Below are 24,368 nucleotides of genomic sequence, written 5' to 3'. Positions count from 1 at the left end.
TGCCCGACTTAGAAAATTATTCTAATTTTGGGATGAACTATAAGTGTAGTTCAAAACCAATTTTCTGTCATTTAATGAATACTGGTGCAAAGCTTTTGGCTTCAGAAGAATTCCTTACTTACATTTCTAAAAGGACAAGCATACCCAAATTTTGAAGATCTTTAAGCAATATAGAATTTGTGATTAGTAAAATATATGATGCATTCCATCAGTCTCAACACAGATCAGAGCAAATGTGTGACTACAAAGTGGGAGTGATTTTCATGACGTGAAACAAACTAATATGTGGGAGTACAAATTAACTGGGTTCAGTAGAATCAATTCCAGAATTTTTGTTCATTTATAAGAACTGTTTGAACATTCTGTTAGATCAAGTAAGGTATGAAAACTGTTTGAAAAACAAAAGATACTTCAAGCACACCATTTTTTTGCTCTATGGACTTGCTCTGTCCATGGAACTTTTGAGGAGCCTGCTGACTATCTTATATCAATACCCAAATAGATATTGTTATTCAGGTTTATTAAGAGTGTTGATAAAATGTGGAGCATACGTAAGACTAATCTTTGCTGCAATATATACACTTCCTATGATAAGGATAAAAAACATATTGCATCAAGCAGAAATATGTCCAGATTATAAAAGAATAATTTTCTAATTTAATGTCTTCCTACTCTCAGATTCAAGAAATAACATTCTGCCTAATATTTTATTTAACTCATCAGGCACATCAGTCTTCTGTGTGATTTTTTTCTTATCTTTGGATTAAACCAAAAATGATTGCAATTCTTCTGGTGTCTATGTCAATGGTGTTGCACAGTGGTAAGTCACCATTCACTCTTTATGATTACTTGGCATTTATTCCTAAATACTGTTTTAATTATGTGCACATAGAAATAGAACTCTAGAAACACACCTTCTACCCCTTCAAACCTTGTTGTTCAACATTCAAACGCACTGAAATAAGTGTAATTATGGAGTAGCTGTAAAATGTTTTTTTTTTTTTTTTTTTTTTCTCAGAACTTGTTGTAAAGCAAGAAAAGTTTAGTAGGGTTAAAATATTTAAACAAAAAATTGCAACTTCCCTTCTGCTAGCATTTGGTCATGATCTACGTCCTTTAGACTGAAAAAAATAAAAATTAAGTGGGTCCTGAAATATTACTCATGCTCAGCTAAAGCTCCTCCTTGAAATTTTACTTTGATTTTTTAATTTAATTTAATTTTATCTTTCTTCATATAACTCTTCAGATTTTGCTGTCATGAAGTGAATGAGCTTCTAAGTGATCCAGTGAAAGGGATGGAAATGAGAAAACATTTCAAATTTCTGCAATCCCTGCATTTGTGTGGGAATGTCACTATAATTAGCAGTGTGCAGGTGAAGAAAAGGGTTCATAGAAGGTCTAACACCATTTCTGGTTGTTCTGTGGGGTTACTTCTAAAGTGAAAAGAAAGCCCAGCACCTTCGCACACACAAAATTCCACAGTGACCTACCTCACCTTCTCTCATTGCCTTTCTTCTAAGGTGTCACATGCATTACAACACAGTAAAGAAACTGTTCTAACACAAAATGCATGGAGAAATTATGTTATTGAAAACAAGTCTTAAGACTCCTACTGTATGAATAGAAATCAATAACAGTTTCAGCATTTTCCCACTACAAAGATAGGGAATGCCAAAATGCAAGCACCGTTTTTTTTACAGGAGAAAAAATAATAAAAGTAAATAAATAAGAAGAAAGAAGGGATATTTAGTCTCAAAGAAGGGATTTTAGTCTCCAGATGTAAATGTGACTACATATATTGATAATATCTAGTCTGAATATCTATGTAAGTCTATAGTGAATATCTATTTCACTCAGAAATATCTGGGCACCCAGAAATTTTCCTGACTGTGTTTGAAAGACATTTTTGCTCAAAGCCTCAAAAAACTGTGCCACCGTTATTAGATGTTTCATCCAGCTAAGCACAGTCTAAGCACAAAGCTTTGAATTGTTACCCTAGACCATTTGTGGGTTTGGAAAGGGTTCTTGATTTATACTTATGTGGGATCCATTCTACAAATCTCTATGTTGAGATTGAAACAAATATCTATACATGAATTGGTATCTTTGTGAGGAGCTAATGTGATTTACCTTGAATAAATTATATAGGTTGGGTTTGCTGCACCCTTATTTTTCCTAGCACAATCAATTTCTGCTCCCCAAGTATTATAATGAATGCATCCATGCCCTATATTTTGACATTTTAATTAAATATGACTGCAAGAACAACTGGAGGCACACTGATATTATTTATTTATTTATTTATTTATTTTTCTACGGGCTTTGTTTGTATAACACTTGTGAAAAGCATTGTCAGGGTATCAACATCACAGACAGTCCAGAATCTATTTTTACATGCATCTGAATGATGAACAAAACTCTGTGGCTAATGCATACAACTGGAAAGCCCAAGGGCTGATGTATCACACAAGTCTTTTCAGGACATGTGCCAAGTCATTTAGCAGGTTGTACAGAAAGGTGAGAGAAGCTGACCTCCCCAGGGTGTTCTGTGATTTAAAAGATTTATTTCTGTACTGCAATCTTTCACTGACTATACAAGGAACAAGATGGGAACATGAGCCCCAAAAGACATGATAGAAAAAGAAGAAAAGAGCATGATTAATGCAGAAGGTATTTTCTCATTGTCCCTACCCCAAAAATTAAACAAAATTAAACAATCTTGTTAGCAAACAGTGATTCATTGATCTTGACTCACTGACAATCAGAAATACCATTCTTAGTAACAAAAGGATTAGAAAAACTAAAAGTTTACCAAGCAGCTGACCCTGTGGTAGGAATTTTTCTCAAGGGGAATGTCAGAGACACATGAGTTAATTTGGTGTGTGCAAATTAAGTTTGCTGAGAAGAATTACATGCAAATGGAGGATGCTGGAAGAATGACATCTTCCAGCAGCTCTGTAATGTGCCTTTATTAATCCTCTTCACTGTCTCTTTTCAAGTCTATGGAGTTTTCATGCTTTCCAAAACTTTGCTGAAAGGCCTAGATGATCAATGGCTACATATCAACAATGAGTTCGAGCTATGGAGATAGACAGTGTTTCAAAACCTGGCTCTACATACATTTGACAGACCATGGCTTTGGGCAAGGATGTTTGTGATTGTAGAAGAAATACAGGTTTTAAACCCCAAAATAAGTGGCAGCTTTTCTTTAGCAAGCATGGCTTAATGTGTACACGTATCTATAGCACTAAATGCTATTTCTCTTGGTAGGCACATCATTATTTTGCTCGAGTCTGATTTTCTTGTGGCTGTCAAGCATTCAATAGACTTGTTCCAGTACTGTAATACCAGCCTTTATTGAGAGGCTTTTTCTGGTCTGTGGAAAGCAGTCTCTTCCTCTCCATCCTGTTGCAATGAGGGATGTTTCTGGTTGTGTGCTGTTCATCTAAAAGCTTTTAATTGGGGTTAAGGCTTTCAGGAAAACAATAACATAAAAGGAAAAATGTCTTCCTATTCTGCCACCAAACTTGACAAATGTAGTGCTGGAGGTATACTGACAATGTCTGAGGACATCTTGATCACTCCACAAGTTGTAGTGAACTTGAGATTCCTGAGAAGATCCATTTATATAGTCTTAAAAAATAATAAAAATAAAAAATCTTAATCCTTTGCTAAACTTCAAGTCAAGGATTATCTAAAAAATAAAAATAAAATAAAAAATTACTCATTTTCCTCTTCATTCTCTTACACCTATATTTATTGCAGGAAAATACAACAGAATAACAAAGTAACTGTCAGCTCTTTCGCAGAATCTTTCACAGAAAAAATGGACAGAGTTACTAATGCCAGTTATTCTGAGAGATAACCTATGCCATGATTTTAAAATCATTTTTTTTTATTCAGTCTTTAGATACTCGAGCCAATAAATACCCTTGAGTTTTCATCTGTTAATAATAATAATAATATAATAATAATAACGTTAAGTTTAAATCAATTCAAAGTAACACATTCTCTCCTAAAAATGTACAGAAAGTAAGAACAAGGACAATATGTGGGACAGGCAAGAAAGAGTATTATATTTTATCCTAATTCAAGGTATTATAAAAAAAAAAATGCAGAAAATATACTGTGGCATCTTCAAATGTGAAAAAAAAAAATATATATATATATATATATATTGACTTAATATGAAGAAACTGTAGGCAATAAGTTCTCCACAAAATCAATCTGAGAAGCTTCCACTTTTACATGAGAAGGTCTGTCTTTTCTACGTTTGTATCATTTAGCAAACATCATCTTGGTGGGAAAAATTGTTGACCTGACCTATTAGCTAAATGAAGAGCAAAGGCTTGAAATAGTTGGAGATGTATCTAGACAGTAAACCCTTATGCATCTTGGTGAAACAGCAAAGTGAAACATCATGTGGAGAAGCACTTAATATGTCTAATACAAAAGCTGTCTCGCTATCTATAGAGTAATTGCCTGGGAGATGCAGTTAATGCTACAGAGAAGGCAAATCAGCTGCTGCTTCTCTCCATAACCAAGGACTGATTCCACCCAAGCTCCATCCACCAGGCTTTGAGTGCTTCCCCTGAACTCAAGCACTGGAGTCACAGCTCCCATCTCTGCTGGAAGATTTCTAGAGGCATGCAGCAAACACAGCTGTGGAGGTGTCTGTGCAAACCTCTTGACTTCCAACAGCTGAAGAGCACAGGGTTACAAAGTAGAAACATCTGAAACAATGCAAGTAGTTGGGCAACTAAAGCAGTTTTATACAATTATAATAATGATTTCCAGCAGGTGTTATTGTTCAAAAGAGCACAGGAAAGTGAGGTTCAGCACATCCTCACTAGCACTACCACAGTTTAACAGAGGCTGATTTTTAAGTTGAAGCCAATGTGATTTACAGGTTTGCTTCTGGACTCCCCAGGGTATACATGGAGCTAAGAAAGTGTTTCATTGTTTTGCTATATCAGCTTGTTGGTGTAGGGAAGATATTCAAAATGCATGTGGTGTATGTGTCATAATGAAGTATGTTATTGTGTTTTCAATTTTAAAATCTTTTTTCTTCTCAAATTTGTTTGCCGAGGTAGGTGGCCAAGAATTGGAGCCACCGATATTTCTGCCAGAGCTTCTTAACACACCTGAAAGAATCTTGAGTAAGAATGTTTTAAGCTTTGTTTTCTATAGTATTGCACTGCAGTGGGGAATAACTCGTGCCCCAGAATATTGCAGGGTAGCATGCAGTTAGCAAATGGATAGTAACTCTTATCTCAAAGTGTTTTGACAACAGAAGCAAGGCCAGGGGTGCTCTGGGGGCCATTCTTGTCACCTACTTTTTAAAAATATATACATTTTTTTTTTCATTTAGACAATGCCACATTACTGAATGGAGTCTTTCAAAATGTGGAAAGTGTTGCATTATTTTTTGGTAAGTATGTGTTCCAGTTGTACTTCAGCTGTGGAGTTTGTTTTTATATATAGTGAAAAGTGATGAGGATTTTTGAGGCTGCAGATCTCTCCGCTGACTATAATAATACTGAAAACTGATGAATATCAAGCACTGTTTGATGCCCCCATTTAGTGCACTGTTTAGGCTCTGCTTCATGCTCCCACCACCCAGGTGTGTCCCAGGCCTGGCTCACCTCTGTGCATCAGGCATTTATGGCTGCTCTCTTTCCAGACTGCCTGGGTTCTCACTTCACCTGGCTACAGTCCATCTTCACTAACTTTCCTGCCCTGCTCAACTTCGTGAACAAAATGAAGTGTGTTAGTGGCTTTTGTCCCAGGGATTTTGAAGACTACGGCTGCTCTTGCCGGTTTGAGATGGAAGGGCTCCCCGTGGATGAAGCTGATGAGTAAGTCTAATGCATGTCAGATGTCCTGAAGCATAACACTTGCCTATATGATTTAAGGACTTCACTACACTTCAATGTGGAGGCACACTTCCTAGAAATAAAAACAGCCTCCCACACCTGCATATAATTTCACCAGTGTAAGCCTAGTGGCACAGCTGGTTTAAACTGGTGGTGAAGAATGGCTACTCCTGCAATAGAGTAAGCATCAAACCCAACTTCTTGGTATCCCTTACCCACGTGTCTCTAAATTCTGAGCATATCTTTATGAACAAAACATCATTTGTTTCTTTGTGCTGGGGAATTCTGTCTCACCCTGAAATCACACTGTGGTGCCAAAACTCGGAGGGTCTGTTAATAAGACAAGTGGGATTATGTGAATCTGAGCTTCTCAGTGGGTTTACAGCCTTACTAAAGTGCTGCTATTGGGAACAGGATAATACATCAGCAGCGTAAGCACACGTAGACTTTAATGGAAATATTAGCATCTGGGGGATATAAAGCATCAACAGAACCAGGTTACAGCTAAGGGTGACTTCAAGTGGCAGATAAGAGGTTAAGTAAATCTTGCCCTGATTGTCTATGCCAAAGGTATGAGACACTGAAGCATCTGGGCACAGAGAAGAGCAATGTAGCTCAAAAGCTCTTCCAGGTACCATGCACTAGTAACAAAACCATCCAAACCCCAGTTTGTGCTTTGAAGATATACTGCTCCAGACGCTGGCTGGGCTAGTGAGAAATAAAACGTAACATCAGGAAAAACAGCCAAGAAAATCAAATGGCTATACACTTTTACCAGCAGGAGTTAGGAAAATAAATTAAAAGAAAATTGAGATACATCTACGTCTAAATAGAGAGAAAAAAAAAAAAAAAAAAGGCATTTACAGCAATGCAATAAAATAATTTCCTGAGTGAAGACACCAATGGCTATTGCCTATAGCTAGATGGAAATTAGTCCATCCACTTTCCAGCATGGGATGGCTGGGAAAATGCAGATCTAACCCTGCTATTAAAAATAAATAAATAAATAAATAAACACAATGACATTCTGAAATGAGAGCTCGAGGCAACTCAATGGATTGTGTCCTGGTTTCAGTTAGCACAGAATTAATTTTCTTCCTAGTAGCTGGTGGAATGCTATGTTTTGGCTTAGAATGAGAAGAGTGCTGATAACACCCCGATGCTTTAATTGTTGCAGAGCAGTGCTTATACTAAGCCAAGGACATCTCAGCCTTTGCTCTGTCCTGCCAACGGGCAGGCTGGGGGGTGCAGTAAGAGCTGGGAGGGGACAGACCCAGGACAGGTGACCCAAACTAGCCAAAGGGGTATTCCATACCATCTGACGTCATGCTAAACAATATATAGGGGTGGCTAGCCGGGGGGAGGGGGCCGGACTGCTCGGGGTTAGGCTGGGCATCGGTCAGCGGGTGGTGAGCAATTGCATTGTGCATCACTTGTTTGTACATACTATTATTACTTTCGTATTATCACCATTGTATCATCATTATTATTGTTGTTATTATTATTTTGTTATTTTTTTTTCCTGTCTTATTAAACTGTCTTTATCTCAACTCACGGGCTTCACTTTCCATTTCTCTCCCCCGTCCCAGAGAGGGAGGGGGGAGGGTGAGCGAACGGCTGCGTGGTGTTTAGCTGCCGGTCGGGTTAAACCACGACAGTCTTTTTGGCGCCCAACGTGGGGCCCGAAAGGTTGAGATAACGGCAGATCTGATCAGAGTGTGTTAAACTAAAATTGGTGTAAGGATTAGACCTGCTTAATAGTCACTTGTCATGATGCTGATTGCTTTAATCACAACTCTGCTGCGCCTGTTTTCCAAATTGAGTATTATAGTACATTATTTTCCGTATTTGCTCTCTGTAGTGTTGTTTCTCCTCTCCGGGCCCTGGTTTCAGACCATTATGGTACTAAGTGTTATAGCAATGGCTTATGAGACGATAAGATATCTGGTCATGACTCTAACTTGGTATTTATACTCAGTAACATCGTGGACTCTGTACTTTGGAAACAGCATCTTGGGAACTATTAGCAATTATACCTATTGTTTTTCTCCATTAGAGAGTCAATCTGTGGAGGGGAAAGGGGAGGATATTTTTCCTTACTTGCTTACTCTCCCTTTCTCCTTCACCACCCCTGTATCCTCCTGGGTCACTCTGCCTTCCTCCTTCACCACCCTCTTATCCCCTGAGCTTGTCACAATAGCTCTCCAAGATATTGAATATTTCTGGAATACTCAGAATACCATAGTCTTGTTGTTCTGCCTCATGAATGCACTTCAGATTCTGCTTAAAGTTAAACAACTACTTATGAAGCTCATCCGGAGATCTGCCCGGAGGCAGTATAGTTGTGGGTGGCAGGGAGTATGGGTGGATATGGGCAGGCATCTAGAGCAGTTGGCACCCCCAGTGTGTTGGAAATTCACCCCTGAACAATGGCAAAATCCTCAAAAACTGGCAGAATGCTTGAAAAAAAGGTGTAATGATTCTGGCAGTTCCAAAGTAACACAAATCATTGTAACGTGCTGGGGCCTGGCTCATGCCTATCGAGCTGCCATTGATACTGCTGTCAACTTAGTGACAGACCCTGCGGCCACTCCAAACCCTGTGACAGATCCAACGGCCACTGTGACCCCTACGGTGGATTCTGCAGCCGCTCCAGTCCCAGCTCCTGCAGCCGCTCCAGTCCCAGCTCCTGCAGCCGCTCCAGTCCCAGCTCCTGCAGCCGCTCCAGTCCCAGCTCCTGCAGCCGCTCCAGTCCCAGCTCCTGCAGCCGCTCCAGTCCCAGCTCCTGCAGCCGCTCCAGTCCCAGCTCCTGCAGCCGCTCCAGTCCCAGCTCCTGCAGCCGCTCCAGTCCCAGCTCCTGCAGCCGCTCCAGTCCCAGCTCCTGCAGCCGCTCCAGTCCCAGCTCCTGCAGCCGCTCCAGTCCCAGCTCCTGCAGCCGCTCCAGTCCCAGCTCCTGCAGCCGCTCCAGTCCCAGCTCCTGCAGCCGCTCCAGTCCCAGCTCCTGCAGCCGCTCCAGTCCCAGCTCCTGCAGCCGCTCCAGTCCCAGCTCCTGCAGCCGCTCCAGTCCCAGCTCCTGCAGCCGCTCCAGTCCCAACTCCTGCAGCCGCTCCAGCTCCAGCTCCTGCAACTGCTCCAGTCCCAGCTCCTGAAGCTGCTCCAGCTCCAGCTCCTGCAGCTGCTCCAGTCCCAGTTCCTGCAGTCGCTCCAGTTCCAGCTCCGGCCGCTACTCCAGTCCCAGTTCCTGCAACTGCTCCAGCTCCAGCTCCTGAAGCCGCTCCAGCTCCAGCTCCTGAAGCCGCTCCAGCTCCAGCTCCTACTGCTGCTCCAGTCCCAGCTCCTGCAACTGCTCCAGCTCCAGCTCCGGCCGCTACTCCAGTCCCGGTTCCTGCAACTGCTCCAGCTCCTGTAGCCGCTCCAGCTCCTGTGGCCGTGTCAGAGAAACGAGCTGTAGCAGTGCAAGTTGACCCTGCAGAGGGCATTCCAACCCCTGTGGCAGACCCTGTAACAAAGTCAGAGAAACGAGCAGTAGCAGTGCAAGCTGCCCCTGTAGAGAAGGTGAAAATATGGTATAGAAATTCAAGTCGTTTAGAACGCAGAGAGTCTTCTGCCAATCCAGGTAAGGCTTCTGCCAAAACTAAGTATAGAGATGACGAAGATGATGACGACGCTGGGCCGTCAAGGATTCAGGAGGAGGAAGATGAGGATGCCGAAAGAGCAACAGTAACTACCCGAAGCCTAAACGAGCGCGAGCTACGAGATGTGCGAAAAGATTTTGGTCGCTGTATAGGTGAGCAGCTTGTCACCTGGCTGCTCCGGTGCTGGGACTCTGGAGCCAATTGTGTGGAATTAGACGGCAGGGAAGCCAAGCGGCTGGGATCCCTTGCTCGAGACGCCGGCATTGACAAAGCAATTGCAGATGGAGCACGACCCACCAGCCTCTGGAGGCGTCTCCTCTCAGCTGTGAGGGAAAGGTATCCCTTCAAGGAAGATATTTTATGTCTACCAGGCAAGTGGACCACTATGGAGAAGGGAATCCAGTACCTGAGGGAATTAGCCGTACGGGAAGTGATTTATGAGGATCCAGACCTCAAACAAACATCCACAGATCCAGATGAAGTCAAGTGTACACGACCCATGTGGCGGAAGTTTGTACGGAGTGCACCATCATCATATGCCAGCTCATTGGCAATAATGGCCTGGAAAGAGGATGAGGAACCCACAGTGGGTGAAGCGGCTAAACAACTCCGGCAGTACGAAGAAAGTCTCTCCTCTTCCTTACAGGCCTGCGTCTCAGCTGTGGAGAAACTTTTGATACCTGAAGAGCTGAGCACCTGGGCTTTTGCTTCACTCAGCTCTATTTCAATGCAGAGCAGCACCAGTACAAAAAGAGCACAGAGATGTTAGCAGTCCCTCAGTGAGGTTTCCCTAGCTGCATGGCAACCCCACTGCAGTTTGCAGCAAATGTAGACTGATGATTCTTTTGCCACTGGCACAGATATGGTCTCTTGGTTCAAGACACCCTCCCAAAGAGTGGTTACTACCTATATTTCTGAGAAGTGAAGAGAGAACTGATGAGGATCTTGTTTTGTTTGAACTTTCATTGCTACTCACGGCTAAAGTGGCCATGCAGGTATTTGGGGTTTGCCTGACAGCAGTTGTGTAGGACAAGGTGAGGTTTCTAGCTGCCTGTGTAGTATAGTGGTAGGAGAAAGCTGCTTCACTATGCTGTAAGAAACACATTGAGGCCCCTTCTCATGGTTAAGTGGTTTATTTTAATTCTAATTGTTGCATTGAGGAGAAAGAACAAGAAAGAGAGGATAACACCCCACCCATTTAAATAGCCCCAATGAGACACAGTGATTCACAAGGCACTGCAGAGACCTTTACCTCTGAGTGCTGGGTCCTGCGTAGTTCTCCAAATCCGCAGTGAGAAACTTTGTGCCAGAGCTGGAGACAGGACCTCCAGAGCCAAGCTGTGGGGCTCTGTCTGGCAGTGTGCTGTGAGCAGATATTTGGGCATTGGCATTGGATTTGTTACTGAAACTGCTTCTAGTGTCTTTGTGGGACCTCAAGTACTGTAGCAGTAGTGAAATGCAAGCGTAGTGTCCCACAGCCTGCAGACCTGCTCCCACCACTGAGTTTTGTATTTGTAATCCCACCAGACTGATTTGGGGAAAAGCAGTACTCAGCCTTTCTTTTTCCTAGGGACCATTGCTGATCTTGCAGGCTGATCTTGAATGGGAAGGAAAATAAATTGATTGAACTTTGTGTTGTTTCTCTCTTTAAGATGCTGTTTCCAGCACCGCAAATGCTACGAGGAAGCAATGGAGATGGAGTGCACGTGGGACCCATCAAAAATTTCTACAGATGTCAGCTGCTCTACTGAAAACCTGACCTGTGGTAAGGTTAACTTGTCACAAAAGCATGATACTAGAGTCGCACTGTGGCTGAGAAGCTCACTCTGGTCCATCTACCAAAAACCACATATAAATTAAGCAGAAAACATCTCTGTGGATTCTTGAGGGATTAAGTGTTCTGCTCAGGGGAGAATGGCGATAGGAATACAAGGAGGTATCAAAGCCCAGATAAACAGAAGAGCTGAGGTCCAGCAGCCAGAAATTTATCAGGACTCCTCTAACAGGCAGCCTCCTAATGAGGTTTCCAGTCTCCATTGCAGGACCATGGAGCATTGCTTGAGATATCTCCACACATCGGGAACGGAGATGATACTGAGGAATGACCTGAAAAGCAGTGCTCCTTATGAAGTTTTGTCCACAGGGTCACATACACTCCTCAGGCACAACAGCATAAACAGCAAGGGCAGAGACCGCACTGTTGTGAAAGGAGCTACTCCATGCATTACTAGGAAAATCTCAGTGAGTGTAGAGTGTCCCTAATCATTTTAATATAGTTTTTCACCTAGTATTAGCACTCAGGAAAGACTATATTCTAGAACAGGATTTGAGGTTACCAGCAAAGAGCAGAATCACAAAACCAAGATCTTCACAGCTTGTTTAAATAATGATCTGATCCAATTTACACTTCTTGTTCCAAATTAAAACCATTTTTGTTTTCTGAACCAGTCTATAAATACCCAAGCACATTTAAACATCAGTAGTGTTTCTTCTAGCTCTTTCTATGCTTAATAATCAGAAAACATTTTGTTCAAACTTAAAAAAAAAAAAAAAAAAAAAAAAAAAAAAAAAAAGGAAGAAAAAAGAAAGTGACTAAATGAATAGTCCCTGTCGAAAATGTGAAAGATGTGAGAACTGTCTGAAAGATCAATGTTTTCTGAAGCTCTGAAAGGTAGAAGGCTTTGAAGTAGGAAAACAGTATTTTTCAGGAAACTCTTTCATAGCCTTTATAAGGAGCAAAACACATTTTATATGAAAGACTTCGCCTGAGGACTGTGAAGTCCTGGGGTTAGGCAGACTATTTTAATGAAGTCTGTGAAATGTCAAACTCAGTATCAGCTGGCTTAAGTTTTCCATGGAAAAATTAGACGCAGCAAAGCCCTGCTCTGTGCTCCTTGCTGCTCTGTAGTAGGAGCTGCTCCAGTGCTCTGTGCCAGCTGTGCAGGCTACACAAAGCCGTGTTTCAAAACCAAACTACAGAACGTGAACGTGTTTAATGTGAAGAATCACAGTATAAATAGGTATGCGCTAATGAATATGGACACAAGCCTTACAGGGAGGAAAAACAGGTGGAGGGAAAAGATATATCAATAGCACCTTGTTTGGATTGTTGTTTTGTTTCCAGAAACTGGGGATCCCTGTGAACAGTTCCTCTGCACATGCGACAAAGATGCCATTGAGTGCTTTGCGAGCACCCATATTAACTCTTCCTTGAATGGGCTGGATGTCTCCCTCTGTCCAGCTCTGGTTACAGGTAACAATCAGGATCTGACCGAAGGCGAAGGAAGCAGTAGCTGGGTGGTTTCCTGCACTAAATCTGGCGGTCTGTCCTGTTCTCCATTTCATGTGCCCTTTCCATTTACTGCTACTCAAATTAATGTAAGAAGAGAAAAAGAAGGCTAATTGCCATACTGGAGCAAGGCCAGAAGAGGTTACAGAGCCAGAAGGGGGCTGGAGAATCTGATGGAAGAGGAGAAGGCTCAGGGGCGTCTTATTGCTCTCCTCCACTACCAAGTGGAAGTGTGCAGAGGTGAAGGAGATTAAACTCATTTTGGAGGTGCACAGGGACAGGACAAGAGGCAAGGAACACAACCGCAAAAGGGAAAGTCCAATTAGACATGAGCATTTATTTATTTTTTTGCCAATCTGGCTATTGGGTACTACTTAGGGTTATAGCAACCTGCTGAGGTCACCAGCAGGAATGTGAAACTGACAGTATTGCTAGCTAGATCTCCCCTTAAAGCATGCAAAAAGTAACTATAAGGGAAAAAAATAGACCCAGTCTGCTCTGTTACTTGTTTTCCATTATGGAAGGAAAAATCCCCTATAAAGGTGAAGGGGATATTTATCTCCATTGTCATACACTGACCTGTGCTCTGTAGCTGAAATTACAACCTGGTAAGACTGAATACCCAGCCTGTGGGAACAGAGCTGGATTAAAAACTTAATTCATATGGTTTGCAACCAGAGCATGGTTGGGGGAGGACCTTCAGACACCCAAGCTGAGACAGATATGAAAAAGCTCTGCTAGTTTTTCTCATCCCTTTGCTTATATTTGTCAACGTTAAGGACAGCTATACGTGTTTAGGGCTCTGCATGTGTGCATCCCTGAGTGAAGAAGTCAAGGGAGAAGAAAATGCCACAGCAAAGTTTGCATTGATGCCAGAAAATTGCTTTGTGTAAGCCAGTAATCTTTCACTGGGATCAGATGACTCTAATATAAAATATGGCAGCTCCAACATGTTACAAATAAAAGAGAAATTGTCAAGTGTTAACAGGAAAATCATGCTACTCTTGCTGATAAAGACAGATGACAGTTTATTTCACTGAATATCTCCACTAATTTTAGGCTCCTGATTTTAATTCTTACTGGAAAAAATAAATCCTTTGAATGAAACATTTTTATTTAGTGTTTGCTCATATTATTATCTTTCTGTGTCTGTTCTGTCCAGCTCAGGCTTTGTAAAAAAAATAAAATAATAATAATAAAAAATAAAGGACAAAACTTCCAGGAAAATATTGATTCTTTATTACAGAGAAAATTTGAATGAGATAGGGATATATTTGCCTAAACCTTTACTTTAATAGGAATAAATCCAGTGAACTCCTGTTTTGTTGTACTATTGAGATAAAATGTTGACAAAGCCCTTTCTTTCACTTTAGTCTCTAAGAGCTTTCTCCTTTTCAGAAACAACTAGCAAGAGAGAGCTGACAACACTTCACATGGAGGGTACGTCCCCACCTCTTTAACTCTATGACTGGAATATATTAAATCAAGATGAATGTATACATTGAGAAAAATAAATCGAGTATTTAGGAAGCCATGCTTCAGTAAGATTCTTAGCCAAGTGCCTGGATTAAAACATTTTTCATGTATAAATATTTAATTCTTATCTTCATATCTTCACAACAGGACACATATTTAAGCATTTGCTGAAATGAGAATGTAAAGAATGCTCTCTGCTGATCGGTTTTCTTGTTTAGATTAAAACTGTGATAGAGACTGAGGGCTTTTTCTAATTGTAATGTACTTCTTTGAGTAGGATTTGTTATCAGCAGTCAATAGATAGTAAGGAAGTATTTTAATAGTTACTTTAACAATAATTCGATTAATACCTGTTGTATTTGTGTTATAAATATAGCCCTATGAAAAGTACAATCATAATAATATTTGGAAATAAGTTTCATTCTGCTGACTCTGACCATGTTACACCAAGTTCCTGTCTAACAGGCATCCTAAGCCACAATTCTCTTTGCAGTAAGAATACTTTTATTTTTGCAGAGCTCCCTCATCACAGGACTGACAAAACACTGGCTGCAACAGCATCTGTAGAAGAAGGTTTGCAACTAACAGTGCAAGAAGCACTGCTTTCAGCTTCCAAAAGCTGGAAGAACAAAACAGAACAGGCTGATTGTTTTCTTACAGCCCTTCTAGATGATTGGATATAAAAGTAGACACAATGTTTTGGTGATCCAATTCAGGACTGAATGAGAAGGTGCAATTTTTCAGTTTGTGTGCTCAACGTGCTTAACTGGTGTTTACACGAAGTTTCCCAAGGGCTGAGACTGAGAACTCTGTGGCAAAACCTGCTTTCATCAGAACAGACCTTTATACCCTGGGAAGAGACGTTGCAGCAGGGAGGCTGCCTGGCAGTGCTGTGCTGCGTGGCTGCCAACTTCTGCACCCACAGCCAGTTGCATACTCCTTGTCTTGAAAAAGAGTTTAATCATACAAAATGAAACAGTAGCTATGCGCAGTATTTGCACATCTGTACCAATCTTCCCCCAAACCAATTACTCGTGCTCTCTGAACTGGTATAGTTCATCATAAAGCTCGATATATTGCCCAGGGATAAAAGCCTGTAATAGAAATTTTAGAAAGCTAAACTTATAACACAGATAACATATCTAGTCAGACTGCAAAGGAAATATTTGGAGAACCATTTCCATTTAACTACTTGTGTCCCCATTTTAAACCATGGGAGCTTCAACATTGCTGTGTGAACCATATTAAGCCAAAGCTAAATACTCTGCAGAAATGCATTCAAAGGCAAAGACCTACTTCCTTATATCACAACATCCTAAAACACACACGCACAAAAGATGCAGAGATTAATATTATTATTTTTTTTGATTACCTGGTAGCTCTGTTTATAATTTATCAAAAATAAGCTGGTATATAAAAATCAGCATATGAGGTAAACAAATAAATCAGAGGTTAAGGAAGGATTTGGGTTTGTAGCTGCCCATCCATTTTTGATTTTCAATGCAGTCAAACACAAGGTGTTCACAAGGAGCATGCATCTGTTCTGTGCACAACAATGGGATTTTACACTTAATTCTCTCCAGTGTAGTCTGTCAGATGGATTTAATAAGGAATTTTCTGTTTCATTCATATTTATGTTGCTTCTTTGAAAGCACATTATTCAAAGGTACAATGAGCTTATTTTATGAGTATCACTTTGTCTGTAACGATCAATGTACTGCAGACAAGACCAGGCAAATCTCCATAAATGAAATGCTGGGGATCTTTCCTTCTCTGCTGAAAAATCTCTTCTCATCAGCTTGATTTTTCATAAGTCTGTGCTGGCAACTTCTCTGAGTTTACATTTTCTGTCCTCAACAGTGGTTTCTTTTGAGCCCAAGGAGATGGTCCTGGGGACTTTCATTGTGGAAGGTAAGAGTCTGCTTATACTTTTGTTGATAAATTGGGCACTCCTGGCTCCAGGTGATAACAGGTTTTGGTTTATTAGGCTTTATTGTTGTCATGGGCACCTCAGGATTTCTGGATAATACCTCTAGTTCTTCTGCTGACCTGAACATTCTTGAGCAAACTACTTTGTTTCTCCTAGTTACCCTCTTTATAAAGAAAGGTTAATAATGATATTTGGTTAAAGTATATAACATTCTCACTAAAAATCACTCAGAAAACACACTGCAGAGATGCAGCAGGTATCATCCCACTACCACGATGCCTCTGCTTTTTGTCTAGTTATCATAAAGAACCCCAGAGGTACTGCTCCTGCTCCTCCTGTCCCCTTGCTGAAAGGTCAGTGCCTCTGAGCTGTTCTTTTCCTTTGACTGGCATAGCAATACTTTACCTGAAGCATCACAGTTCAAAATTACACATGGTGAGGACAGGGCTGCTGGAGAAGAAAATTTAGATTGGGGTCAGGTGGCAGAAACACAGTCAGTAAAATCACACTGAGAAGTATTTGCTGTTCATTGCCTCCAGCCACTTGCTTGCACTCCTCATGCAAGTACTTGCAAAACCTCTTCATGTAATATATTTTCTGATACAATGGTTGATCCTTTAAATTACATTCATAGCATTTGCTGCCTGAAGGGTTCATTTTGATTTTACCTCCTCCTTTAATACATAGAATTTCATGGAACTCTTTCCAGGTCTAACAGCTTTTACACCTTTTACAGTTATTATTATTGCTACAAGCACACTCACGCCATTAGCTACAGCTAAAAGTAAGTGGAGAACCATGTCTTGGAGGTTTTCAATGGCCCATTTACGTGGAAATGATCATTCAGAAAGAAGTAAATACACCAGAAAATGTCAAATGACATTGAATATGGCGGGAAAGAAGGAGATGCTTTTTGACTTGGATTGCACTCTCTGACTCAGATTGCACTCTCTGGATAACACCCATGTCCTCCTTCCTAGACCAGAAAAATGGCATTGCTGTACTGAGTGCTGCTCAGAATCACTGAGCTTGAACATATCTGAATATGCATGTCTTGTGTTGGAGGTCTGCATGGCTACTAGAAGGTTATCTGTAATATCTGTTCTTGGCAAAGTGCAGAATAGCCCAAATTCTGGTTATATTATCTACATTTAGCAGGAATCACTTTCATTTTAATACATCACTGTCAAACAAAGCATCACGAAATGAGCACCTTGCTGAGCCATTAGGACCAGCATGTTGCTATTGATCCCTTCCTGCATCCTTTCATGGGCTTCCCTGTGTTCTTAGCGGTATTTTCACCCTTTTTTTTCCATTCTCTGATCCTCAGACAGGTTATTTTCAATGTGTACTAAAAACAGAACTTCAGAGGGATAAAATTAATGAATTTGAGTTGAATTCAATTAATTAGTTAAGCTGGGGTACATAAAAGGAAGGGCTTTCAAATTGTGGAAACCATACACATAGTCACTTTGAAAATGAACTATTTTGTATGTGAAATAACATGTTCTTTGTATTAACATTTAGAAAAAAAAAATGAAACAACTTGATTTCTATTTGAAAATAGATTTTTCATTTACAAATTAGCTTATATTAATAGTGAAATTTTAAAAAGAAGAAGAAAAAAAGATAAATAACACCCCAATTCAACAAAACATTCCTGGTCAATGCTACAGCTTAAAATAATCTAAAAATAAAGACCAATGTAACTTCTAGGATAAAGAACCTCCCTAAAATTATTCTGCTATTTAACCTCGAAGTATTTTCCCCTTAATATTTCCTTACAGTTACAATGCAGTAAATCCTGCATTTGCACAGCTCTGCATCAGTCAAATCATTTTCTACCTTCACTAATAATGCTGTTAGTTTTGGTACCCTTGTATGAACTGACACTGTATGTTTTTTTAGGCTGCTTACTCAGAAATGGCATCTCATGTTATCTCACTTGCACTTCTTCTCTCAGTACGGCTGACTAATCAGCAACCCATTTTTTTTTTCCTAATAACTGGCATAGTTCTTTACCTCAGTATGCAACATATAAAATTTACAAAACCACAAATACAATAATAATAATAATAAAAATAATAACAAACTTAACTAACTAAAAAGTAACCAATCTCTTAACCAACCAATCTCTTCCTGCCCAGTCTAGCAGTTACATTGGTCATATTTAACAAGCACAACTTTTTTCTGAAAGGCAAGATATGTGAAGAAGTGATCAGTGTGGATACTCTTTGCTTTTCTAATCTTCATCTTGATTATTTTTTTCTCTATGACCATCAGTTCACAGCAAACCTGCCCCAGGATATTACCCTGACCTGCTATCTGAAATGGAAATCTGAGTTGCTCCATGCTTCTGCTTTTCTCTTTCTGCTTATTCAGGAAAGGACAGATTTTCAGAACCTGTAGTCCCTGTGGGAGTAAGAACCACCTCCCCAGCCTCCTCCCCAGCAGATGTTAACTCGGTGGAAGTCAAAATTGTCCCTACTGAGAATATTCCTGCAGGCACATCTACACGGGTGAAAGGAAAAGGCAAGTACAGGCTGCACTGCATCTGCACCAACATAATTTACACCGTTCTGTTCAGAGCTTCCTGAAGAACCAGCATTTCTCACCGACTCATAATTTCCTCCCTAAAGCTGGTTAGGTTACAAAGGATACAGGGTGTTCAACAGGGAAAGAAGGACACAGGGTATTCAACACTGAAAGGGGCAGTTCACTCTCTAACAGTGACCAGGAAAAATTTATTAACCATCAATAGTCTTCAGTCTATTAATTAAGCAAATGTTGGAAGAATACTAATTGATTATGGCTTAGAACATGCACTTCTGGTCACATTACTTGTAGAAGTTTATTCTAGATTTGCAAGTCTAATCTTTATATGTCTAACCTGTGCATGTGTAATCTCCAGAAACAAGCCCTGCAAGAGGTGTCCAGGGCACAGCTTCCACTGGGGTAGCTCTGGACCTGGCACCATCTGACAGGGAACCCAATGGACCTGAAGGAAAAGGTAAATTAAGATTTTTTTTTTTTTTAAGTTACATCTAATGAAAAATGTACCTTTATTTTAAAAAGTAGGATTGTATTACCCATAAAGATTATAGCTATTCTAAGCCAGTCAGACACATGCATATGGACATGTACCATGAAGGAATTGTGCACATCTTTGTTTGAATATACTCTTAATGCTACATGGATGATATTTCAGATAAAAATTTGAAAGGTTAGGACAAAATTTGTTGTTTCTTTCAGCACAACTTAGTCACTGCCCAGCTATTACTGTGGAGTGATATAGAGTCATTAGTTTTCTGAATTAGCTAAGAGAGAAGCTACTGAATTCTTATTTCTCTCAGCTGGGCTTGAATGTTCTGGAAGTAATACTTAAATATGAAAGATTACAAAGGGTTGCAAACTACTCTCATTGCAACCCATTTTGACTTGTATTTTATATCTGTGTAGGGAATCCCTCTTTCCATTAAATATTTCCCCCCGTTTCTCTTGCTGACTTGCTCAGTGGTATTATAAAAGGTCGTGGATTGAAGCACTGATTTTGAAATAATATTACATTGTCTTAAAAAATGAAAATAAAAATAAATTAAAATAATTGATGGTTCCCCAAATACTTTTATCTTCAGAAGAGAGCCCCCAACTTTTGAAAACATGGTATGTGAAATAACATCTTCTTGCTTTACAGTATGCGAACGATTAACCTTTCTGCAAGACAGAGGAAATGGAAGAGTGAAGAGGGAGCTGCCGCAGCTAGGAGAAATGCTGTTCTGTTTAACTGAGCGGTGCCCAGAGGAATTTGAGTCTTACGGTTGCTACTGTGGACAAGAAGGCAGAGGTTATCCTACTGATGCCCTGGACAGGTGTGGGCTCTTCTCTAACCTGCAGTTAGCTTTGGGCATTACGGACCAATGAAGATCAGTGTGCCTTTTGCCATCAGTTAATTTACAAATTAACCTTCTCCTTAGGTGAAAGTCATAATAGTTGGGAGCCACATGGGGTCTAAGTATAGTGTACAGCACACAAAATTTTCCTAAACTTGCACACAAATAAAACTACCCACACATGATAAAGTAGGCTAGATCAAGGCTAGTGAAGGCTCTGGTCATCTTGCAGTTTTCATTCAGCCAACAGCATTTGAACACTTCAAGACCATGCTAATGGAGCATTAGGACACAGTTGCAATTTCTATTTTAAATCTTGAAATTAAACTATCAAACAAAACTACAACACCTTTAAGCACTTTATACCAAATGAATTAGGAAGGTGGTTGTAAAATGCAGATGTTATTATTTTCTTCTTCATGGAAATTTTTTTCCATGATATGGAAACTGTAATTTCTTAGTTTTAATGGTCATTGAAAATAAATAGATAAAGTAATTAGGAATGCACTGTGATTGATGCAGGAAAATGAAATATTGTCCAGTTATACCTATTTTTTATTTTAGGTGCTGCTTCTCTCATCACTGTTGTATGGAACAAGTTAAGAAACTTGGATGCCATACAGAAAGAACCTCAAGATCTGAAGTTGTATGTTTTGATCACATGCCAAAATGTAAGTTTGGGTTAGAGGATGTTTGTTGTTTTCTGATGACAGTGTATCAAAGTATTACAGACTGAGTACCACCATACCTGTGATGTGCTAGCTCTGAGTAGGAAGACAAAATAAAATGGCTCACAACATTTCATCAATGTTTACTCCAAAGCTGAAGTATTTTTCCTAGTTGAGGTAAAGGCTACTACATCACTGTGCAAGATGTGATGAGATGAGAAAGATGAGAGAATTGCATTCGTATTTTTTGACTGAAGACAAAGGACACCTGTCAGTGTCTTTACATTCACAAATTCAGCAAAAGCCAGTCACAGCTTCAGCTGCTCCGACCTCACTGTCGGGCATATTTAGATGATTAAAAGTGAATTTGAAAATTTTATTTCAAAGCTCATCTACCTGTGACAAATTACACGTTGACTAATTGTAACTGCTTTTGAATATTAATTTTGAATTTTCTCTTTCAGGTATTGGTTGGAGCCTGTGTGAGAAACTCCTATGTGCTTGTGACAAGACGGCAGCTGAGTGCATGGCTTCTGCCTTCTTCAATGAAAGCCTTAAGTTTCCACAAGGGCAAGCGTGCCAAGAGGAGAAAGTCTCATGCCAAAGTGGCCCTTACGAAAGGCCTCCAATCGGCACAGAAACGGGTGCTGGGATTTCCAGCTCTGAGGAGAGCAGCGAGGAGGAAGGTCCCCTGTGGAGCACATTCAGGAGAGCAAAGAGAGACACGGGGCATCCTTTTGGAGAGCCCAGGACTGGGCAACACGAAGGCAGATAACCGAGCACAGCCACTTGCTTGAGAAATGGCACAGGGAATTTCACAGCCAGCCCTTACTCTTTCTTAACACTCTGCACGCAGTTTTACATTTTCCAGCATGCTAATGGCATAATCATAGGCTAGGTTTTTAAAGCTAAGATGTATTCTCCTTTCCATAGTGAAGTCATCACTATGGTCCATCTATGTAGAGCAGCTGTTACCTTAAATAACTGTTTGATGGCATTCTGCATCACTTTATTTGATTTCCAATCAAAGCTCTGATTTTTGTTAACTGTGTAGTTGGCTCAGACTGGATCTTACTGATGGTGGCTAAATATTTCAGATTTTTAATTAAATCAATTTGCAACTACTCCAACTCCTTTTGCATTCTTCCTTTAGCAAGCAAAGCAGGAATCTAAGGTAATCACATTAAAATGTATTGCTTCTTCCCTAACTGAAATTTTCACCCCAGAGTTTCTGCTGGTCTGCTAGATCACAGCAATAAAAGGTATATTCTGTGCCCCAGCCCTGGGTACTGTGCATAGTTATCTCCAGTTTTGAGAGATTTCAGGATGTTAAAGGTTCTACTTTCTGGGAACAACTGAAACTAGTGTATAGTATCTAATGCAAAACTAGAGTAAAAAAAGACCAACAAAAATTAGAATAAAAAAGCTAGTCGTACCTGTCTCAATTTTGCCTTGGAACTAGGAAGGCTTCTAACAATTTTCACACTTCAATTTTCTTAACAAAAGTAGGCTTTTATTATTGACTGAAAAGAAATATGAAAATGCTAATCAGGAAGCAACTTCATGTTTTAATAAACATTAAAAGCTTTCCAAATTTCCCTCTCTCTATAACCTTCCCCCAGAACAAAAGATGACCACTAACATTTCTTCAAACAAAACCAGTTCCTACAAACTGCCTGGTGATTCAGTTGTTCTGAAAAGTCTAAGGCTCTTGTCTATAGTCCTGCTTTAAGAAGTCTAATTTTGTAATAAAAGTATTCATTACAGATTAATGACTGTAACCCAATGCTGGAGATAGAAATGCTGCCCATGTTCCTCCCTACCATTAAGTACTTAATTGACCACATCATTTTGGTCTCCTTTTACAAGTCAGCACTATGATAACAGGTGAAAATGCAACTGAATGCTCTTGAGCAAGTAGTCAACACTACAGACCTCTGGTTAGTCATGATTTCAGTATTTTTCCTGCATTAAAAACTGGAAAGGATTAGATCAGTGCTCATTCATTTTTGTGCAGTGCTGAGTATGAAATTTGCACCAAGCTGATACATTTACTCAATCCAGAATCAGAACTTCTGAGTTATCAGCCTTTTATCATACTGATGGAAAACTATTTTTGTGTTTCAGAGCATTTAGAAGTAAAAATGATAATTAAAAGGTCAGATGGCTAATTACCTGAAACGGGAAAAATTGGCCTTTAAACAAGCGAATTAAGTGCATCGCTACTTTATAAAATCACAGTCTCATTTCTCTGATTGATGAAAAAAGTGCTGCTGCTTTGAAGCCTGCATTTAAAATACACACTTAAGAGAAAAAATAAAAAAATAAAAAATCCCTTACAGCTAATTATTAGAAACTAGGATTACATTCATGGTTCTACAATCAACACAAGCATTTATTCACTGAAATATGTCATTTTTTTAAATTTCAGAGATAGAGATGGATCATTTGAATCAATCAAGTAACAAAGATTACATTATAAATATGCTGTTATTTAGGTGATGTTGTAATTAACTGCTGTGGGAGTTTTTTTCCAGTATCTCATTTCAGGAAAAAATAACTTTCAAATTGTTCTATAATTGCTACCATAAAAATTTTGTTGATAAAGAGTAAGTCTAGCTATGATTAGCTATATTCATTCTCAGAGATCAGCTCCAAAAATAAAAATAAATAAATGGAACAAAATGAGGGAGAAATCTATCATAGGTTTTTTCTTCCCTCATTCTCACTGTAACTTTACACTACAGTTTTAAAAGATTTGGGACATACTTTCCCAAAACTAAATTGCATCCACAAAGCAAACAACTAATTATTATGTGCTCATTTAAAAAGATTATTTACTTAATTAGATACCAATTTACTTATTTTTAAGCATATAGTCTTTGTCCGTAACCTGCTACAGAAACAAAGACTTAGGAAATTGATTTTATGAAAAATTTGAAATAATTTAGGAAGACTTTCAAACTTCTTTGGAAAATTTGAAAGACAATACTATTCAGGTGTACTGGACATCTCCAACACAATGTTATTAAAATTAGGAAGAACGAATTAGTTAAGTCTTTCATACAAAGGCAAAAATCTCTTTTTGCTTAGATTAGGAACTCCTCCAAAACCCAGAAGGTAGCCCATTACAAGTCTTGGTTTTGTGTTACAGCTGCGGAGTGTTAAATGGGGCTGAGACTTTTTTCCCCTTGACTGGTCTGATGTGGTACAGTGACAGAATCTCTCCTTTACCTCTACATTTTCTCTTTAGATATGATTTAAAAACAAACAAATTAACAAAAAAATAAACCACCACCACCAACAACAAAGAATTCAGAACCTTCCACGTGTAGTTAATGTTTTTTCCCTGGATTTTTTTTTTGAGGTATCAAGCATCAAAATCCTGCTCTCACTGACCTGAGCAAGAGAAAACCTTGACCATGCATCTTAATAGAAGGTTCTGAGATCCACAATAAGCCATAATGACAAATAGAAAGAACATGCCTACCCTATTAACATTTTGTAAATATATTCCAAATTTTAATGATTGCAAAAATGAAGAACAGAGGAACAAATTTTAAAAAAATATATATATAATCCTGTCTATATCTAAGATATATCT

The 24,368-nt window shown here is 39.6% G+C and overlaps 1 protein-coding gene across 1 annotated transcript; it reads left to right on the top strand.

Annotated features, from left to right (window-relative positions):
- The first annotated feature begins 774 nt into the window (after positions 1-774).
- Positions 775-21,539, top strand: OC90 (otoconin 90). Its single transcript, XM_032183317.1, has 15 exons — positions 775-817; positions 1,521-1,522; positions 5,090-5,159; positions 5,372-5,431; positions 5,684-5,858; positions 11,164-11,276; positions 12,636-12,764; positions 14,199-14,240; positions 14,793-14,849; positions 16,137-16,187; positions 18,589-18,738; positions 19,118-19,216; positions 19,901-20,075; positions 20,661-20,767; positions 21,229-21,539. The coding sequence occupies exons 1-15, from the start codon at positions 775-777 to the stop codon at positions 21,537-21,539; spliced, it is 1,584 nt and encodes a 527-aa protein (XP_032039208.1).
- The last annotated feature ends 2,829 nt before the right edge of the window (positions 21,540-24,368 follow it).

The sequence above is a fragment of the Aythya fuligula genome, chromosome 2 (assembly GCF_009819795.1).
Source record: "Aythya fuligula isolate bAytFul2 chromosome 2, bAytFul2.pri, whole genome shotgun sequence".
NCBI classification, from domain to species: Eukaryota; Metazoa; Chordata; class Aves; order Anseriformes; family Anatidae; genus Aythya; species Aythya fuligula.
This window is presented reverse-complemented; position numbering and strand designations above follow the sequence as displayed.

What these genes read in the sequence shown, in the direction of transcription:
- OC90 (XM_032183317.1), top strand. Translation starts at nt 775, where the DNA reads ATGATTGCAATTCTTCTGGTGTCTATGTCAATGGTGTTGCACA. An exon ending in TACTGAAAACCTGACCTGTG is followed by an intron (nt 11,277 to 12,635) that starts GTAAGGTTAACT and finishes TTTTGTTTCCAG; the next exon opens with AAACTGGGGATCCCTGTGAA. An exon ending in CAATGGACCTGAAGGAAAAG is followed by an intron (nt 19,217 to 19,900) that starts GTAAATTAAGAT and finishes CTTGCTTTACAG; the next exon opens with TATGCGAACGATTAACCTTT.